The sequence below is a fragment of the Zea mays genome, chromosome 4, assembly GCF_902167145.1.
Source record: "Zea mays cultivar B73 chromosome 4, Zm-B73-REFERENCE-NAM-5.0, whole genome shotgun sequence".
In the NCBI taxonomy this organism is placed as follows: domain Eukaryota; kingdom Viridiplantae; phylum Streptophyta; class Magnoliopsida; order Poales; family Poaceae; genus Zea; species Zea mays.
The window spans coordinates 116,640,173-116,662,234 of record NC_050099.1 but is presented as its reverse complement, the minus strand read 5'-3'; the positions used below and the strand labels follow the sequence as shown (position 1 = coordinate 116,662,234).

The 22,062-nt window shown below is 45.3% G+C and overlaps 1 protein-coding gene and 2 pseudogenes across 1 annotated transcript; 2 read left to right on the top strand and 1 right to left on the bottom strand.

The window, feature by feature from the left end:
* Positions 1-860: 860 nt before the first annotated feature.
* Positions 861-1,638, top strand: LOC103655462 (uncharacterized; annotated as a pseudogene).
* Positions 1,639-17,809: 16,171 nt separating this feature from the next.
* Positions 17,810-18,762, top strand: LOC109945786 (uncharacterized; annotated as a pseudogene).
* Positions 18,763-19,859: 1,097 nt separating this feature from the next.
* On the bottom strand, positions 19,860-21,920 carry LOC103653608 (U-box domain-containing protein 27). The gene has a single exon (XM_008680462.4). It carries the CDS (start codon positions 21,459-21,461, stop codon positions 20,172-20,174), a length of 1,290 nt encoding a protein of 429 aa, XP_008678684.1. The 5' UTR covers positions 21,462-21,920; the 3' UTR covers positions 19,860-20,171.
* Between the last annotated feature and the right edge of the window lie 142 nt (positions 21,921-22,062).

Genomic DNA, 22,062 nt, shown 5'->3' with positions numbered 1-22,062 from the left:
CTCAATATGTTGTTCTCTAATCAATTTTTTCCGACTCGGCTAAATATCCCATGTTCCAACCGAACTCAAAACCCCGTATCGACGGTAATTTTTAAATATCACGATTCACCTTCTCCGACTAAAAATCCAAAGCCGATCAAATCTCAGGACGAATTATTTTCGAATCACGCGTAGGTAATTATTTTCGAGCGAAATCAAATTAGACTCTTGACCGAATTAATCGCTCAACCTTCCGTTCGTCCGAACTCTTTTCGCTCTATTTTTTTTCCGTAGCGACAAATTCCGCAGGAGCATATTTATTCCGGAAAATATTTAGTGCAGCCCGATTTCGCATTTTGGGCCAGCCCAACCCAGCCCAATAGGCCCACTAAGAAAACCCTAACCCTAGCATTTTTTTCTATAAATAGGGGTGCTCCTTCCTTGCCCTTGGCTATTTTGCAATCCCACCCCTAAAAATTTTCAGCCACCACTCACCTTCTCTCTTCTCCAGCCGATTTCCCCTGCCTTCTTCTACCTCGCGCAGGAGTCCTCCCACGGCAACAGCAGCTCTCCCTTCCTCTCCACGGCTGCAGCAGGGCGCCCCTCTTCTCCGGCAGCAAGCTCCCTCCCATGGCGGCCGCTCCTCCTCCCTCTGCTTCTTGCCGCAGGAGCAGGAGCTCCCTGGGAGCACATCGGCGCCCCTGACCTCCTCTTGGCCGCGACCTTCCCTGCTCTTTGCTCCATGGCCGCCAGCAGGCTTCTCCATGGCCGGCGAGCAGCCCAGCAACCGAGCTCCTCTCCTCCATGGGCGCGGGCACCTTTTTTTCCCCCTGGCCGAGCTCGACCTGCCAGGACCCGACGCGAGCCCTTCTTCTCCAGCCATGGCGCAGGGCCCTTCTCTGGTTCGAGCTCGAGCTGGTGAGCCGCCGTCGCCCATGGCCAACGCCCTGCTCAGGTGATGGATCCCGCGCTCCCTGTGCCACATCTCCAGCCGGCTTTCGTCCCCCTGCTCTACGGACAGCAGAAGCCAGCGGTGCCCTTTTTCCCCAAGAGCAGAGAGCAGCCGCTCCCATATCCCTGCAACGCCCTGTCCGTCTTTCCACCCAGCCGGCTCCTCTTCTTCCCTATGGTCGAGCAGCGCCTACCCTCCCTGATTTATGTTCTTGCGCAAGATATTGCCTTGGGGCTCGACGCCGCCTCCCCAAGTGCAGCCATGCCCGAGCTTCATTTTTCTTTTTCCTGCTCTGGCCAAGCCCCTCCCGTGCATGGTGGTTGGCTTCGCTGCTGCTCGCTCGCTCCCTTGTTGTGCAGCGCCAAGTAGTAGCAGCACGCCGCGCGCGCCACCTGTTCGACGCAATGCCGAGTCAGGTCGCCGTGCGTCGTCAGCCACCCGTGGGCTCTGCCACGCCAACCGATAGCCACAACAGCCCCTTCGTGGCGGGTGCCTCACCTTGCCACGCCACGGTGCCCGTCATGCTCCTTCGACTTCGCTTCAGTCTCCCGTGATTGACGGCGCGTTCGTCTTCACGCCACATGTGCAGCAACCACGACCGAGGTTTGATATGGTGAGCCGATGTGTTATTTTGTGTTAGATCGGATATATATGTGGCTGCGATAGTTATTTTGTGTGTCGTAGGGATTGGTCGTGGATGTATAAATTGTTTGCTAGAATGCTTCGTCGTAAAATAATGTGTTAGTGCGGCAAAAATTTGATAAATCCTAAAGCATGTTTGGTGACTTCCGCACTCGGCTAATGAGTTAGTCTATATTATTTTTTTATGTATTCATCGTTGATGTAGGTTAAATTAGGTGAAAATGTAATTTACGTGATATATAATTGGTGTTTGGAAGATGAGATAGGTTAATTTAGAAAGGTGTGTTATCAAACATGTGTGCCGAATTGCGATGTAGTAGTGATTGCGTAAGTTGAACCGAAGTGTCCCAAGTACATGTCGTGATATTGTTGTATTGAGATAGTAAATTATAAGTGTTGCGTGATATGAGACTCGATCGATGTAGTTAATATTGAATTGACATGTAGAGAGGTGGCGACATGCCGAAGTAGTCGTCGCTTCCTCTACGGTTAAGTCGGAGTCCTGCGTGATGATGTTATTTATGGGGTGAATGCGTATTGAAATATTTTATGTCGTGCAATATGATTAGGAAGATGAAGGATAGATATGGTGTTTCTGAAATGTTAGCCAATAGATTCGGACAAGTGTGATAGAGGTTGAGTCACTTATGTTATAAAATTGATGCTCGACATGTTAGGTATCCTAAAATATGGTGTTTTAGGTGACTTGTGTGTTATCCATTTTAAGTTGAGAAATGTTTAAGAGAAGCTAATTAATCCGCTCCCACATGATGCCACAGTCAAACAGGGAGCGATGGGACCATGGTCCTATCCACTTTCACCAACTACGAGGACGCATGCACGAGAATAATGGCCACTGCTCCCCTACTACGGTCATTATTCCCGAACAACTCTGGATGGGATATGCACACGCATGGGCACAGCCTCACCCTCGGAGAGAACTCGGCCTCGCCCAAAGACGGATTCTGCCTCGGGAGAAGTCTCCGCCTCGCCCGAGCTTGGCCTCAGCCAACTGCCCTGGCAACAACTGCCCACGAATCCCGCAAGGACCTCTCTAACAGACTATACTAACCCCTCCTTGCACAACTGCATGCCCCGAGGCAGGTTTGACCAAGGCCTTGGGAGGAACCTCTATCTCTCCCGAGCCTGCCTCGGCCTAGATAACATTGACAAAAGGAAGCCACCAACTCCTCCACGAAGACTGGTGACAACGGGATGGCTACAGGACGAACGTCAAGTCTGCTTTACACCATACAGGGAGAATTACCATGCACTTTTCACCATACTTATCACTATTTCAACAGCTACGACTCGGATAACACCTCCATCAGGCAAGCTCAGGTACGTGCCTGAGCCCCTAGCCTAGGCCTCGGCTCTCTGCTCGGTTAAGATGCGAGATACAAGGGCTAGACGTCCCCTGGTTCAAATCAACCGCTAGTATAAGGGCCATTCTGTCGGCCATACCAGCTATAGGGGCTCGGGCTCGCCTCCTCTCCCATACATGACAAACTGTGGCGCTCCTGGGATCCCTCCTGGAGGCTATAAAAGGAGGAGTCCAGGGCTTCAAACAGGAGGAGAACACTTCACTAGTTTTTGCCTCCACAATGATATTAGCACTCGCCTCAATCACACCGCCATGGACTTAGGATCCTCTCCCTCTCTAGACCAGCTTGTAATCACTACTACAAGCACTTAGGTGCAAGATAATATAAGTCTCATCAACCCTCTACTGGAAGTAGGGCCTTCTCTTGCCTAAACTAGGATAAAACTTGTGTCTTCTTGTATCACCCATCTGGATCTGGGCATGCAGCACTAATTCACTTGTTGGTTAGGACCCTCGGGTTAAAACACCAACACTCTTCATCATGCCAGGGGCGGTGTTTCCTCTGGCACTTGTCGGGGTGATCCCGACGTTCCCTTTTCTCTCTGTTGGGCTCACCAACGTCATGTGGGCCCTTTCCATTGTGAAAAATAGCCCCACTGCGTCTTCCCCATGAGCGAACTTTGTCGCTATGTAAATTAGGTCTGCAGTTGTCCTTGGTCTGCCCTGCCCAAGCTCGTGGACGAGCGCTTCATTAGTGGTGCCATATGTGAAGGCGCTCACTAAATTTGCATCAGTGGCGTCGGGGAGTTTGTTCCTCTCCTAAGAAAACCTCTGAATGTAGTGTCGTAGGTTCTCTCCACTTTTCTGGGTGCACCTCTTTAGGTCCCAGGAGTTTCCTAATCACTTGTAGGTACCCTGGAAATTTTCGACAAAGGCCTCACCGAGGTCGGGCCAGTCATGGTTGGTTCCGGCTGGCAGATGCTCGAATCAGGCTCTTTCCCCCTCCATGAGGTGTATGGGGAGGAATTGGATGATTAGGCAATCATCCTTGATCTCCGCCATGCAACATTCGGGGTGGTAGTCTTCCAGCCATACACGAGGGGTTAGTGGATCCGTCGTATTAAGAGATATTTCCTAGCGCGCGTACATTTGGGGGAGGACTGCGACTTCCAGATTTCATGCCCGAAAGTGCACGGTCCTAGCCCAGGTGGGCTGGGGCTGCTTTCGTGCCTTCTTTTGTTTGGCAACTCAACTTCTTCCTACTCCTGACGCCTATTGTTGAGGATGCGTCGGGCATCGCAGATGTCTACGAGGCGGTCCTTCATGGAACACACGTCCTTGTGGACCAGGAGGGTTGTGCTCCCTACTCCAAGACATGGTCGTTTGCGTGCATAGCTCTTGATCCTAAGGGGGAACTGCGGATCGATCTTGGCTTGCTGCACAGCGGCCATTTCCATGAAGTTGTGGAGGTTCTTGTACATTGTCTTTGCCTCTGACTCGCTCGGCTCCGGGATGGATCAAAGCATTATGGGCGTTGCGGCCATGTTTTGTGTGGGATTGAGGAAGATTGTGCGTGGTCACTACTCTCAGTGAGTTGGTCATATACCTTCTGTGGCAGAACCTCCCATGTTATCAGGGCCACATGCACCTATCCTCGTTTCAAAGACCTTAGATGGCTATGCATGTACACCAAGTAACTTAAAAGGATCTATCTGAGTGTCCCAAGGACCCTAGATAAACTACTTATAACCAGGATCATAGAATTAAGTAAACACAAATCACATACAGAAGTTTTGCAGTGAAATTCATATTATAAAGAGTTTACAAGTTACAATATTGGAGTAAGTACAAATTTGATTTCAAAGTATTACATTTTGAATATATAAACATTTTTAAGTTTGAAATATATGCTAGCTTAGTGACAATCCTCAATATAAAGCATAGAAGAGCTACTTAGACATATAAGAAGGTCGAGTCCACCGGCACTTAGCACCATCCATAGCAGCACAAATCTAGTACCTGCAACAACATGGGTTCAAAGAACCCTGCTTACGAAGGTACTTTCACAAGTCTTACCCGACTAAAGAAAAGACTCTCAAGGATATGCTGGCTTTTGGAAATCAAGGTAAGGCTTTAGCAAAAATCATGCTTACTCATTTGCAAAAATAAGCATCTAACAGTGGATCCTTACTTTGAACATTTTAATCTCGGATTAAGTATTAATTGACCTTGTTTACACCTAGTCTAATTTCATCATCTCATCAACCAATACAACAATATTTGTACTCATTATGATTCCATCCATGACCTACGATGCAGGTCAGTGATCAAGTCTCCATTGTCCGAGGATGTAATGGCTATTCAAATCGATTTACCCAGCTGGGGATCTCTAACCACACGACATATGTAGCACTTAACCCTTGCATATGGCAACCTGCCCCCTACTATCTCAAGACCAGAATGGGTTCACGCTACTCTCGCCATCTATCCATCCCATTACGTGGTAGCCTTTCTGGTATTGGTCAATCTAAGATTAGTCTAACCTTGTCCCATACCAGGGCATGTGGCTAGTTAAATAGTCCTTGGTCATTAAGCCTACACTCGATATAATCCTTACTTAACTTGGGCGTAACATCACCTGTTCCTAGCCCAAGTCTCGATTTAAGTACTTCCATCCTTAGGACTTATTTGTGTACCTTAGGATGAATAGAACATCAAAGGGATTTTTGCACTAAGATCCCACCATGATTCTGGTGAAAATATTCTTGTAGGTAGAAGCCATCCTTTCTCAGGAAGAACCCTGAGCTAGGCATTATTGCAAAGGACAAACTCTAACTACAAGATTTATGTCTAAACACAGCTAAGCAATTTTGCAAATAATACTTGATAACTTCAAAAAAAGTATCTTTAAAGGGAATGGATATCAAGGTACTCAATGCATCAAATGGTTTCCAAGCAGCTCTTATAAACTTAATGCACATTTCACTAGACTTAAAGTGTATAAAAATCATTTGAAAACACAAGGAAGTGGTTGCATGCACCGGGGCTTGCCTGGGATATAAGACAAGGTTAGTGTTGTTAGATGATACTTGCTTATCTCCCATCCTGGTACTCGATCAGTCCATCCATCTCAAGATCGGTTCGCCGACACAGTTCCTTAGAGTAGTCAATCCTTTGTATCACTTGGGGTCACTCGGCTGTTGTCGACTGCATCATGTGGTCAAGTAGCGTACCTTTGCCGAGGTAACTAGTGGCCGACACCGCAGTTCTGACCACGGGGCTGGTTGGGTGGTTTTGGGGTTGCGATGGTAGAAGACGGCAAAGCCCTGTGCGATATTCACCAAGTGCTCAACAAAAAATCCTGAACGAGTCGTCATGCCATCGCCTTCGTCGAATTGAAATCATGGTGCCGACATGTCGACATCGTCGTTCGTCTACTCTCCGGGTCTACAACAATGTCGCCTATCCCTCCTTGGTGCTTGTCGTCGATCCGTTGCCTCGCCTCAATGTTAGCTCCTACATGACGTCTCCAACTTGTGTTCACGCCAAAATCCAAGAAGATTAGGTGTACAAGGAAACAAATCAGTATGTAGCTGGTGAGACCTCGTGGTTCATGTTCTACTCAATTTATTACCCGACGCAATTACTTTGTGGTTGATTATGTGTATGTGTGTGATTGGAGGAGAATTCTCGATGTGGATGGAGAAGAAGCGCGATTCGATGCGGCACTCGCCATGTGTTCGGTGAAATGCTAGAACCAAAAAGTGTCGTCGATTTTGTGGTTTCAAGGCAAATTTAGTTTCGGTGAGCTACTCTGCTATTCCTGTTAGTTAGTTTAATTGGGTAGATCATTAAACTCAAGCCATGGAGTCATGATGCTTGTTTGTTTGGGGTTCCAGTGGATATTATTGTTTAAGCCTTGTCGATGCTTTGTGTTCACTTTTGCATGTGATGTAGTGGTTATATTTGTAAGTGCGAAATAGAAGCATTAGATCGGTGTTGGGGGTGAAGTTAGGGTTAAATTATAATTATGCGTAGAATGTTTTGGAGAATGTGTTTCTCAAGTATGGTTAAATTAGTGATGCAAAAATGTTTAGTACTTCTAGCACATTGCCGATAAGTGTTATTAATGTTGCTTGTATAAACTCCTATTGTATGGTGATGTCGATGCGTTGTTTCTATAAGTATCATCTTCTAGGAACGTCTAGTATAATTGAGTTAGTCTTTGTAAATGAAATGTGATTAACTTAGTAAGGTTATTGAGTGGGTAAATCCATCACCTATTCACCTGTTTGCGTGGGGTAGTAATAATGTGTTTCAAATTTTGGTCGGTTATCTGATTGTATGTATTGTATAGCAGTAGTAATATGCTCGCATAGGCAATTTTTATGGATACCCAATACGGTTCATTAAATAACTCATATCCTTATTCCAAGTTTGAGTATCCTAGGATAGCAAGTCTAAATGTGTGATCTATCAATGTTATGCTCTAAAACTTAAGACCCGTGTTTAATTCTTGTTGCTTGCTGTTTGAGTTAAATCCGATTATCTCGAAGATTATGACTATTGTAGAGTCATAGTTATCTAGTGTGTGCTCATAGGAGCTGTGATGCATCATCACTAAGTGTTTAGTTCGCTTCCGTGAAGCATCATTTAGTCCTGCTATTCCTTCTTATGTCCATACATGCACATTATGCATTTCATTTAGGTACGTTAATTAATCACGTGGTGTGGAGGAAAAGAACCAAGTCGACCCAAGAGGATGAAAGGATGAACTACTCTAAGAAACAATGACGGCGAATCAACCTAATGAGAGATGGACAAATCAAGTGCCAGGATAAAGATGGTCGTCAAGTGATCGTCATCTAACAAACAATAACTTAGTGTTATCCCAGACAAGCCCCGATGCATTATCCCTTTCCTTGTTGTTTTAAAATCTTTATCACCTTATATGATGCATTAGGTAATAGGAGTGGTGTGCTAAACAATTAGTGCATTTCCTTCCTTGGAAAATTGATTACCATTCCTTGGTACCTCTTTTATGAAAATGATTTTTATGATGCTTAGCCTTGCTTAGAAAACAAAATGTTTTGTTTTGAAAAAAGGTGATGCTTCACACGGGATGGGGATTTTTACAAAGAAAAGACTTATGATGGTGATTTCGTCGCGGCCGTGATTGGTTCAACATCTGAAAAGAGTACCTCTGTCAGGTACCAAACTTTGGGTTTTAAATGATAAAGACGAGACTGGGTGGGTGACTTGCATGAGAAGGGAGTCTCGGTGTAGTGTATCCGTCTGAGTCGTTTAAGGACCAAGCCAATGTAGGTTTGATGATCAAGGACCTTTTAACTGGCCACATGCCTCATCATGGGTAAGCTTTGCCTCGGTCGGACCAATACCAGAAAGACTACCACGCAATGGGAGTGGAGAGATGATGAGAGTAGCATGTACCCTCTGTGGCAAGAGGCTGGACGGTGGAGTATGTGTGCTCTCGGTTGGCGTGAACCCATTCTGGTCTTGAGAGACCCAGGTGTGAGTTGACATATGCAAGGGTTAAGTGCTACATATTTCGTGTGGTTGGAGATCCCCAGCTGGGTATTAATCGATTCGGATCGTCGTTACTTCTCGGACATGAAGACTTGGTCACTTACCTACATGTAGTGACAAGTGAACTCAAAGGATTATAAAAAGGTGGCTAGTATAGGCCAAGTGTTTGATCTATAATAGAAATAAATCTAGATGCAGGTAACTACTTAACCTGATAAGTAAAATGAATTTTTAAGGATCCACTCATAGTAAGCTTTTCTGCAAAAGGAGTCATTGAATCTTGATAAGCTTTTTCCTTGATTCCCAAAGGCCAGCATATCCTTGAGAGTCTTTTTTCCTTAGACGGGTAAGACTTGTGAAAGGATACTTCGTACTCAGGGTTTTCGAACCCATGTTGTTGCAGGTACTAGATTTGTGCTGCTGTGGATGGTGCTAGGCGTCGGTGGGCACGACCTTCTTATAGGTCTAAGTAGCTTTTCTATACTTCTTATTGAGGATGGTCACTTAAGCTAGCATGTATTTATACTTATGAAAATTATACATCATTCAAAGTGAAATACTTTGGATTTACTTTATAATCACTCCGATCTTGTATAATGTAATCAATGTAACTTCTAACTTTTTGTAATAAATAAATTCCGCTGCAAATGTGGGTATGTGATTTGTGTTTACTTAATCTTGCGATCCTGGTTATAAGTGGTTTATCCGAGGTCCTTGGGACACTCAGACAGATCCAGTTAAGTTATCCGGTGCACATGCATAGCCGTTTGAGGTCTTTGAGACGAGGATAGGTGCATGTGGGCCCAATAACTTGAGAGGTTCTGCCACAGGAGGTGTACATAGAAAATATTTGGAGAAGATCTTGGACGTTCACTTCGGATATGGAAGGGGAAAGCGGTGGGAAAATCAACTAGGAAAATTGGAATTTCTCTTACTCTACTTCTTTTCTAAACAAAATCAAAATGTAGATACTTTATAGGTTCTTACATAAGAGTCTAAAAGATGTATAAAAGGATTCAACTAAAATGAGATCAACATCAATATTTTGATAGGATTTGATTTGATGAATACTCCGGAGTCAGATGAACTTGTACCATTATTTATATTTGAAGATTTATATAGAGGTAAGAAATAAACAGACTAAACCATCGGGACCGATATTTTAAACTGTATTCTGCAACTCGGCACATGTTCCCTCTATCAAGGATAATTTAATGGGAACCTGATGTAGCTGAGGTGCCCGATCTTTCGGCGAGTAGAGATAATTCCGATTTGGCGGAAAATGACCCTTGCGATCCGACTACGACGAGCAAGCCCGAGGCGCCAATGCAATCGCTGAACCAACTCCCTCTGGTTACCGACCTTGCTGATGCGAGATCGGCCTGATCACGAAGATCGTTTCCTGTGCGCAATCGAAGAACGAACAAGAAAAAGATGCGAGCAATCTAATCTATTACTCGAGGGTGGAGTTCTGAATACACGAAGACAGCGCAGATTTGCGCGTGTTCGAGAGTAGCTAAAGCTAACGTAAAACAAAACTCGAAGAACAAAGGAGGCGCAGCTCCTATTTAAATAGAGAGGGGGCGCAGCCCCTAGGGGCGGCCAACCCTAGGTCGTCCACTATGGGCCGCAGTTGGGCTGGTCGTCTATTCTTCTAGGCCCTCATTCTTTAGTACAATGACGAAGTTAAGATCTCTGGCACGGGCCCGAGTGATTAGCCCAGCTAATGAAGGAAGTGGCGCTTGATGTTGAGGTGCTGCTGGTGTAGTCGTACTCATAGTGATGTCCTCATCATCCTCCCCTTCTTGAAGTGAAGTCGTCCTCGACGGCAACTCCTCATCCTCGGCCATATATGGTTTCAAATCTGCAACATTAAAACTAGTGGAAACACCAAATTCCGCAGGCAGGTCAAGGATATAAGCATTATCATTAATCTTTGTTAGCACCTTAAAAGGACCAGCAGCACGAGGCATTAATTTAGAACGGCGCAAAGTAGGAAACCGATCCTTTCTCAAGTGCAACCAAACCATATGACCTGGCTCAAAAGTAACATGTTTTCTTCCTTTACTACCAGCAACCTGATTTTTTGCATTAGTAGCAGCAATGTTCTGTTTCGTTTGTTCATGTATGGTAATCATTTGTTCAACATGTGCAGCAGCATCTACATGTGGGGCGTTCGCAGCATTAAGTGAAATCAAATCAATAGGTGCCCTAGGGATGTAACCATAAACAATCTGGAAAGGGCACATCTTTGTAGAAGAATGCGTGGCATGATTGTAAGCAAATTCAACATGAGGCAAGCAATCCTCCCAACGTCTCAAATTCTTGTCTAAAACAGCCCTAAGCATGGTAGATAAAGTTCTATTTACTACCTCAGTTTGTCCATCAGTCTGAGGGTGACAAGTAGTGCTAAACAACAATTTAGTTCCCAATTTATTCCAAAGAGATCTCCAAAAATGGCTTAGAAACTTAGCATCGCGATCAGAGACTATTGTTTTTGGAATACCATGTAAACGAATAATTTCTCTAAAGAACAATTCAGCAACAATGCTAGCATCATCAGTTTTATGACAAGGTATAAAGTGAGCCATTTTAGAGAATCTATCAACAACCACAAAAATATTATCCCTCCCCTTCTTAGTTCTAGGCAAGCCCAAAACAAAGTCCATAGAGATATCAAGCCAAGGAGAAGAAGGGACAGGCAAAGGCATATACAAACCATGGTTGTTCAACCGTGACTTAGCTTTCTAACAAGTAGTGCAGCGTGCAACAAGGCGCTCAACATCAGCGCGCATCCGAGGCCAAAAGAAGTGGGCAGCCAACACCTCATGCATTTTGTAGATGCCAAAATGCCCCATGAGACCGCCTCCATGCGCTTCCTGTAACAACAAAAGACGAACCGAGCTAGCTGGAACACACAGCTTGTTAGCGCGAAACAGGAACCCATCCTGTATGTGAAATTTGCCCCATGGTATCCCATTAATACAATGGCCGAAAGCATCTTTAAAATCAGCATCGTCAACATATTGATCCTTCACAGTGTCCAAACCAAAGATTTTAAAATCTAATTGTGACAGCATGGTATAGCGACGAGACAAAGCATCAGCAATAACATTGTCCTTCCCGTTCTTGTGTTTAATAATGTAAGGAAAGGACTCAATGAATTCGACCCATTTAGCATGACGACGGTTCAGATTTGTTTAGGTACGAATATGTTTTAAAGCCTCATGATCAGAATGGACTATGAACTCACGATGCCAAAGATAGTGCTGCCAAGTATGCAAAGTGCGCACTAAAGCGTAAAGCTCCTTATCATAAGTAGAATATTTCAGACTAGCACCGCTTAATTTTTCACTAAAATAAGCAACTGGTTTTCCTTCTTGTAACAAAACAGCACCGAGCCCAATACCGCTAGCACCGCATTCAAGCTCAAAAACTTTATTAAAATCAGGCAATTGCAAGAGGGGAGCTTGGGTTAACTTATCTTTCAAAGTGCTGAACGCTACCTCCTGCGAATCACTCCAAGCAAACGACACATCTTTCTTCGTAAGCTCATGTAGAGGCGCTGCAATGGAGCTAAAATCACGAACAAATCTGCGGTAGAAACCGGCAAGTCCAAGAAAGCTCCGAATTTGTGTGACCGTCGTCGGTGTAGGCCACTCCCGAATGGCAGCAATCTTGCTGCTATCCACCTCAATGCCCTGCGGAGTAACCACATAACCAAGAAACGAGACAAGTTGCGTGCAAAATGTGCACTTTTCCATGTTACCAAACAAGCGAGCAGCACACAAAGCATCAAAAACAGCACGCAAATGTTCTAAATGCTCCTCTATAGACTTGCTGTAAATAAGGATATCATCGAAATAAACAACAACAAACAAACCTATGAAGGCCCGTAAAACTTCGTTCATTAAACTCATAAAGGTGCTGGGAGCATTAGTCAATCTAAATGGCATAACCAACCATTCATATAAACCAAATTTCGTTTTAAAAGCCGTTTTCCATTCATCACCGAGTTTCATTCTAATCTGATGGTAACCGCTACGCAAATCAACCTTAGAGAAAATAACGGCACCACTAAGCTCATCTAACATATCATCAAGGCGTGGAATAGGATATTGATAACGAACTGTGATGTTATTAATAGCACGGCAATCTACGCACATACGCCATGACCCATCTTTCTTTGGAACGAGTAAAACAGGAACCGAGCAAGGGCTAAGAGACTCACGAATGTAACCTTTATCAAGCAGTGTCTGCACCTGGCGCTGGATCTCCTTCGTCTCATCTGGATTTGTACGGTACGGGGCGCGGTTTGGAAGAGAAGCGCCGGGGATGAGATCGATCTGATGCTCAATGCCACGGGGCGGAGGAAGACCCGGTGGTAAGTCCGTAGGAAAAACATCAGCATACTCCTGCAAAAGGTTAACAACAACAGGGGGTATATCCAAAGACGGTGCATCATCAAGCGGAACAAGCATGCGCGAGCATACAAGTGCATAACAGGGCATATGAGCTTCATGGAGATCATCAAAATCAGCACGTGTAGCAAGTAAAACAGGAGAGTGCAACTTGATTTCAGATTTAATAGGTGCGGCTGATGTCGATTTGACTTGTTGTGCAGTTTTAGCAGCCCTAGTAAGATCATCTTTCAAAATTTGGTCAGGGGTCATTGGATGTATAATTATTTTCTGGCCTTTAAACATGAAAGAATAATGATTTGAACGACCATGATGTAAACTATCAGTATCATATTGCCAAGGTTGACCCAATAACAAAGAGCATGCTTCCATAGGAATAACATTGCAATCAGCATAATCAGAATAAGAACCCAGTGAAAAGGGGACACGTACCGAACGTGTTACCTTTATTTTACCACCATCATTAAGCCATTGAATGTGATACGGATGTGGGTGTGTGCGAGTGGGCAAGGATAATTTCTCTACCAACGCTGTACTTGCCAAATTGTTGCAGCTGCCACTATCGATGATGATGCGAATCGACCGTTCATGCACAACGCCCTTGGTATGGAATAGAGTGTGTCGCTGATTTTTTTCGGCCTGGGCAACCTGTGTGCTGAGAACACGCTGCACAACAAGACTCTCATACCTATCGGCGTCGATGGGATCAACGTGGACTTCCTCATTTTCTGCATGGTTAGTGGCAATCATAGCATGACTAGTTTCCTCAGAATCACTGGCTGAAGAGTACTCACCATTGTCACGTATAAGCAAGGTACGCTTGTTTGGGCAGTCCTGAATCATGTGCCCAAACCCTCTGCAACGATGGCACTGAATATCCCATGTACGTCCTGTGGAAGAAGCGGCGCCTTTGGCAGGGGGCGCCACTGGCTTGGTCGTCCTTGTGCGCGATGTAGTGCTAGGCGTAGAAGGTGCAGGGCTGGAAGGAGTTGAGTTGTGTGTTGGACCTCGGCCTGCAAAAGAGTTAGTATATGTCTTTGATCGTCGTCCCTGCACTTCACGTTCAGCTTTGCAAGCATATTCAAACAATGTGGTTATATCAAAATAATCCTTATAATCAAGTATATCCTGAATTTCCCTGTTCAAACCACCACGAAAACGCGCCATAGCAGCGTCATCCGACTCAACCAAACCACAACGAAGCATACCCTTTTGTAACTCCAAGTAGGAACAAATCTGTGGCGCATGGCAGTTTTTAATTGGGTCCAAGTAATGACACTGTTAATGGGAAGTTTTTGTTTATACTCACGCCACCAAATTAAAGCAAAATCAGTAAATTCACTAATGGCAGCCTTCACTTGGCTATTAGCAGGAATATCATGGCATGAAAATTTCTGTTCTACCTCTAATTCCCATTCAAGATATGCAACAGGATCATATTTACCATTAAAAGATGGAATTTTAAATTTAATCTTAGAAAATAAGTCATTAGGGGGATGACGAACCACACGACGTGCACGACCACGGCGATCTCCATCGTCCTGCTCAGTGTCACCGCCGTATTCCTGCTCCATCTTTGTGGTCAATGCATCAAGGCGTGCCAGGATGGTGTCGAGTGTGGTGCGAGTCACCGTTTGAGCAAGGTCAAGTTGGTTGAAACGCTCGGTCGTTGAAGTGATCGTTGAATCAAGCCGTTCATGCATCGTCCTAATGTCAGCAGCAAGTCCATCAACTTGTCCCCTTACTTCCTGCAACTGGGCATCCACCATGTCGTGTGCTCCTGCCATAGTTAGCGCAAACACCAAAACACCAAAAGGAGAAAAAAACCGACGACAACAGGGGAATGGTGGTGACAACTTGCTCGCTCGATGGAATGCTGTTATCAAGTTCTTATACGTTCTTACCAAGCCACAATGGTGAACTGCAATCAATAGGTGGAACCGGTGAAAGATTGGATGAGCGATTGCGTGGAGAAACAGAAACCTGCTCGTCGTAGAAATATGTGGAGTTCTGGGTAGGCTGCACTCAAGTCAAGGATTAGCACGATCAAACAATAATGCAAAGTTGAATTATAGTGCAAAACACGAAACTATATTGTTGGCCACAGGTGCAAAGGACGGATGGAACTAGCAAAATGGCAGTACCGTAAATATTGTACTAGTGATGCCAAAAAGGCACTAGTAGAAATCACAGGTGATTTTGTTTTTCTTTTTTGTATGATTTTTTTGATATTTTTCTCAGCACAAGAAGCAACAAGATAGGAGCTACACGAAGTTTCACCTAAAACAGATATCAGATGTGGTCTATAGAAAATCAGGAAGTTCTCTTAAAAGCGTGCGAGAACTTTGACGAATTTTTTTCTTTATTTTCCTGAATTTTTTTGACAATTATGTCGAACCCCAAACAGACCGTAGGTGAATTTGGCCGGCCTCAGAATGGTGTCAACTAGCTCCTGTAAAAATTTCAGATTTTTTGGACAACCGAGCGAAAAGTTATGCACGGTTTAAGGAAGGTACCTCAAGTTATGTTTAAACCGACCGAGATGAGACAAACCGCTTTGTTTCCTTTCCCTATTTTTTTTGTTCTCTGGTTCTATCCTTTCTCTTTCTTTTTCTTTTTTTTTCTTTTCTTTTTTTTGTTTCTGTTTTTTTTTACGTAACCGAAGGAGAAAAACAAGGAAGTAGCGTTGACTCGGTTTGTGGCGTTGAATCGGTTTGATGTAACCAAAGGAGAGAAATAAGGAAGTTGGTTGCGACGCGCTAGGGTTTGATGTAATCGAAGGAGAAAAACAAGGAAGATGGTTGCGGCGCGCTAGGGTTTGATGTAACCGAAGGAGAAAAATAAGGAAGAAGAAGGATGGTGAGAAAAAAAATACAATACGACCAGCAACAAATGACGCGAAAGCACACAAATTCAACAATGCAGATTATTGAAAGAAGGTGTGAGGCTCAAAAGGGTGCTGGTATAAGGTCTAACCTGAATTTTTATGTGGTTTTGTGGACTGTAGGAGAAAAAAACACTCGATAAACTCATCGATCAACCTGGAAATCTGATACCAACTGATGTAGCCGAGGTGCCCGATCTTTCGACGAGTAGAGATAATTCCGATTTGGCGGAAGATGACCCTTGCGATCCGACTACGACGAGCAAGCCCGAGGCGCCAATACAATCGCTGAACCAACTCCCTCTGGTTACCGACCTTGCTGATGCGAGATCGGCCTGATCACGAAGATCGTTTCCTGTGCGCAATCGAAGAACGAACAAGAAAAAGATGCGAGCAATCTAATCTATTACTCGAGGGTGGAGTTCTGAATACACGAAGACAGCGCAGATTTGCGCGTGTTCGAGAGTAGCTAAAGCTAACGTAAAACAAAACTCGAAGAACAAAGGAGGCGCAGCTCCTGTTTAAATAGAGAGGGGGCGCAGCCCCTAGGGGCGGCCAACCCTAGGTCGTCCACTATGGGCCGCAGTTGGGCTGGTCGTCTATTCTTCTGGGCCCTCATTCTTTAGTACAATGACGAAGTTAAGATCTCTGGCACGGGCCCGAGTGATTGGCCCAGCTAATGAAGAAAGTGGCGCTTGATGTTGAGGTGCTGCTGGTGTAGTCGTACTCATAGTGATGTCCTCATCAGAACCAACCATGATTATAAATCCTCAGACGAGATGTCTTGGTTGACGAGAGGAGACTAAATTATTTTACATCCAAAACCTTTAGTCGTTGACTTCTATTTTTTTTGTTTGGGATGAAATCGGAGGACTGAACTAAATTTCCAAATTCATATTTGTGCAATCGATGGATTTCAAATAATCACCATACTCGCTATTTTTCGGAAAAAATACATTTTGAACTTCACGAAAACTTTATGAAGATTCTAGATAGATAAATATGAAAGTGATGTCGAATGGGAGATAAACACCTAGGGTGTTACACCATCCTCGGCAGGGGCGTCTCGGTTTCGAGGCGCCTCTACTCGACATCGCTGTAGACACGATCGAGTTTTTGCACAAGGGCATCAAGCTCCTCCTGCTGCTGATGGAGGGAGGCCTCGCTAGCAAGTATGCGCACTTGGCGTTGGTACTCTTCTTCTTGATTAGGGGTCTCCTTGTCTCCTCCGCCATTGTCATTCGATAGGGATATTCCTCCTCTTGTCTCAGCTCACATTTTTTTGTTTTTACTTTTAGTCCAGTACATACATAGATGGTTTCAAGTTCGTGATATATGTATAGTTGGTTTTGCATTAGATATTATGAGGAATACACGTTTCATGTCACTGGTTATGAGATGTAATGTGATTGTCCTTGTATAGATGAAACATTATGTTGGTCACCGAGGTGGATAGGGAGAAGCCTCTCGTGTGTGTGCATCAAGAGAAAAGGCACATATGAAAGAATATGCATGAACCTGACACCAATGCAGGTAGCAGACTAACATCTAATTATTAGAATTGTTATGTGAGAGTTTATATGATGGCAACTTGGCAAGTGATCACTCAAAAGGATTTTCAAGGGCTTTAATGTAGTACAATTTAAACTCTAAATGATAGACATGGCAAAATAGGTGGTCCTACTCAAAAAATTAACGGAAGAATGTCTTTTCGTATGCATGAAGATTTTTGGGAAAATCCTTAATTGCAGTGTTTCTGTATCGGTATCACATATCAGGTTAAAATAAGTAAAGCTGATAACTTTATAGGCAAGCTGTAATTTATATTAGGGCGTATTATCTTGAAGTATAAAGCAGGGATACTGGTTCCTGCTCTTGAATACAAATGGGCTATAGTTGATAAAATTGATTAACTGATTTGTGACTATGTAAGAGATGTAGATGAATCTGACTGATTTGTGTTTCCTTGTTTTGTTGGCTTCAGGGAGTGTCCTATTGATCTTAAAGAAGCAATATCAAGTATCTGTTTTGCTGCTCCAAGATGTGCAGATCTACATGAACTGTTACAAGTTAAAATGATCTTTGCAACTAAATATGGGAAGGAATTTGTTGCGCAACTTCAGAGTTGATGCCTGATTGTGGGGTCAATTCTTAGGTTATATGACACTTTGAATTTGAACTAATTTTACCTTGTGCAGATAATTGAAATATTCTCTGTCCGTCCTCCTGTTGATGCAAAGTTGAAACTGCTGAAGGAGATAGCTGAGGAACATGAAGTTGATTGGGATCCTTCAGAGACAGAGATAGAATTTCTCAAACGTCATGAAGATCTATTGGTATATATATTGATTTGTGACTGACATGGTTAGTTCAAATGATTCAAATCTTACTCGTTACTATGTTTTCCCTTCTTAGAATGGGCCGACCTACTTCAATGGATCCACACTACCTCTTCCCAAGGAGAAACATGACGAAACAGTAGTTGCAAGCCCTACCAAGCTGCCTGATGAAGACTACGAGTCAGATACCGGTCTTGACAAACTGGATTTGCTTGAAGTCCCAAAAGCTGCAATTTGTCCACCTTCTCTAATTGACCCCAGATATTGGTCCATATGTTTCGGGGTTCTTAGCCAATTCCTCACGAGTTCCCAGATTGTACTAACATGGAGGATAATCCAAGAGCTGGTGGCACTTTTAATTTTATTCAGATGGAAAGCGTGGAACATCTTACCTCTACACCATCTGCTCAGTCAAATGTACCAGATTTGTCAGATGAAAAGAAGCAGATTATTCCTTTTGCATCTCCACTACAATTTGTGGCTACTCCATTGGAAAAAACTGATAGTTCCCTCGCCTTCAATGCCTCCTCCAGTGAAGTGAAGCCAACAGAGCAAAAAACTCTACAAAGCAAATTGATGAAGTGGCCACACTTCAAGTGACCCCCACTGACTATATGTTCACAAAACAACCAGAACAAGTACAGTTAGTCTCTAGGCAAATATCAATTCTTTAAAAATAGTTTGTGTGATATTATAATGTTTGTTCGACATCAATTTATTTTATTTTAGTCGATATATTTATAATAATAATACATATTTATATCATCAATATAATATTAATATTACAATGGTATTTTGTAATATGGATTTTGTATATAATGTAATGTTTTATCGTTATGTATTATATTTTATATTAATTTTTAAATACCGTGACAACACACGTGCACATAACTAGTTTTTGTATAAAACCGAATTAGTTTAATTTATAGGTGCCTAAATTACTATTATTAGAATCAAATTCAATTCCAAGGATCCAAACGGGGGTATGGAATTTGAATCATGGTTGTGTTAGCTTTAAAACCAGTTTCACACCTACCTAACCAACAAAACACACATGCTTTTATGTTTTATATTTTATACTTAAATATAAATGAAAAGCATAGCAACATACTATCACTTTGCTAGAGAGGACTATATATCTATAAGATTATTATGCCTCCATCCAAAGCGTGGTAGTTAGGTCTAGGTCCAATTCCGTTCTTTGACCAATCCTAATGAATCAACCTAAGAGCATCTCCAAGAAAGGCTCTAAACATGGTTCTATTTTAAATATAGGGCTCAAAACTATAAAACATCTTTCCAACAACGGCCCTATTTTATAAAATTTCATCAAATGATTATAGGGCTCGGTCTCTCGGGTCCTAAATATAGTACCCATAAACTGGAGCCCTATCCTCATTTCCACTTAATCTCCAACCATTTATTTCCTAATATCATGATTTATTTTCTACATAACATTATTTAAGGCCTGACTATTAGAGTAAACATTTATTTTGAGCCCCTAAATATTCTAAATATGGTCCTATTTCAAAATTTAGGACTCTATTTTAGGGTTTGTTGTTGGAGTTGCTCTAACATGACCGTTGATTATTGGGAGTGGGATACCGATGCAAGTCGTTCTCTGTTTTTTTTTTTGGTGTTATTTGTAATCCCGAGTTACAAGCCGTTCGTTGTTTACCCGGTGCCTGATGGTCTCGTCCCAGCTGAGCCTGCGTCCATCAACGCCTTCGCCAATTCCTTCAATTGTGGCTCGTTCGTCATCGTGTGTGGATGTCCAAAGCATTCCCCACTTCATTCGCATGCAATACAAGTTATGCGAATTGCAGCATTTGGCCAATTGCACCGTACAAAGCTTGCAAGCCGAATTTGTCTCGTCAATTAATTTTTTCCTACCAAAAAAAATCTCTATCCATGTACATGTTTGTGTTTGGTCCAAGAGAAGCCATTCTCATACTTCTCTTTTCTTTTCCCAGCTCAATGTACTTCCACCGAATCAAAACCAAAGAGATGCAAACTGCAAGAGTGAAACAGACAGGAAGAATGTGAGTCGGTTCCGTTCGTCCGACTCCGACTGCTGCTACAATCAGAAGGGCATGATGTGGCTAGTCTTGGAGTCGTACCCCGCGACGCAGCTCTTGCCGTTCACCCTGAAGATCTTGAGCAGCTCCGACGCCATCTGCCGCGCAGCCGCCGAGCACCCGCTCTGCATCAGCAGCAGCAGCTTGGTGAGCCCGCCCTCGCACGCCGCCGCCGCCTCCACCGCGCGCCGGTCCCGGTACCGGTGGCACACCGCCCAGAGCACCGACACCGCCGCCTCCGCGCCGCCCACCCCAGCCTTCATCATCTTGGACACCACCGCGGGCACCACCGACAGGGCGGACTCGCACACCGCGGCGCGGCCCTCGGCGCACCCCACTGTGGCCTCCAGCACGCGGAGCGCCTGGCCCGGGGGCCCGGCGTCGGCTTCCAGGACGCGCACCGCGGCGGCCACGGCGCCCAGCCGAACCATCGCAGCGCGGGCACGCCGCGTCGCCGCGACGGCCGCTAGGCACGACATTCCCGCCGCCACGGCCTGCCCGTCCAGGCTGCCCTTCTTCTCGTCCGCGGGGCCCACGAGGCGGACCAGTTCGCGGACCAGGTCCTCGGACTCCGCCACCGCGGCCCGCGCCCCCGGTGCCGCATTGCGGAGCAGCGACTCCACCAGCCTCGCCGCGTCGACGCGCGCCTCCAGCGAGGTCCCGCTCCGCAGCACGCGCGCCAGGGACGCGGCCGCGGACGGCGCGTCGGCGGCGAGCGCAGCGGCCACGCGCCTCTTGCTCTCCTCCTCGATGCAGTCGGACGCCGCGATCGCCGCGAGCACGCGCACGGCGGCCTCCGCGGCCTCCCTGTCCGCCCTCCGCAGCACAAACGCCACGGTCTCGGCGGCACCGCCGGCCCTCGCCAGCGCGTTCTTGTCGAACTCGTCCACGTCGTCGTCGGAGAGGAAAGCCGCGAGCTTCCGGAGCGGGGGGCAGGGGTCCGCGCCGGGGTCAGCGATCCGGCGGAGGAGCTCGGCCGCGGCCGCGGCCGGCGTGGGCCCGACGGCGGACGCGGCGGGCGACGAGGAGGAGGGCGCGGCCGTGGACGCCCAGAGCGCGATGAGGCGGCGCAGGGTGAGGTTAGGGACGAGGTCGGTGGAGGGGAGCGTGAGCATGGTGGCCGGGCAGGTGGTGTTGCCGGAGTCGAGCCAGCGCTGGATGGAGGCGCGCTCGTAGGTGACGCCGGTGCAGAGGCTCACGGGGGAGTGCATCACGTCCAGCGAGATGGGGCACCGGAAGAGGTTCGGCACCTTCACCTCCAGCCCCCGGTACTCGGCCGACAGCCGCCCGTTCATCTGAAGCCTTCCCTTGAATCAATCCAAGTGAATTCCTGGCTTTGGTGCTGTGGGCAGCTGTTGGTCCTGTCCGACTGTCCGTCTGCAATGCAGTGGGCAGTGGCGCTGGGAAGCGCAGAGAAGTGGAGGCGGGGGTAGGGACTAGGGATGGAGAGAAGGGAAAAGGAGCCACTGGTATTATAAGCAGTGGTGGTCTTTTGGTTGGTTCCACACCACACCGTGGTTTTTACTGCTGTACCTGTACTGTATTCCGGAAAGGGCAATGGAGGGTCAAAGGAGGCGAATTGAGATGACGTATAGACCGGACGCGGCGTCGCTTTTGCTCCATGCTGCTCTGTGCTTTTTGGTCGTCTTTCCAGTTGTTTTTGCTGCCAATTGGCTTGACGTTGGCGAGGTGCTCTCTTTTTTCTTTATGTTCTAGCATTTGTATCTCCAGTGTATGTATGTAGATCAAACTATCAAAGCAGCCGGTTTCTGTTTTTGTTTCCGGTCAATAATTCAGTTGATGTTGTACTATATTGGCCCTATTTATTTCATCTTTTCTCCACCAAAAGCTACTCAGATTAACACTAGCTTCTATAAAAATCGATTTGGTAAAACC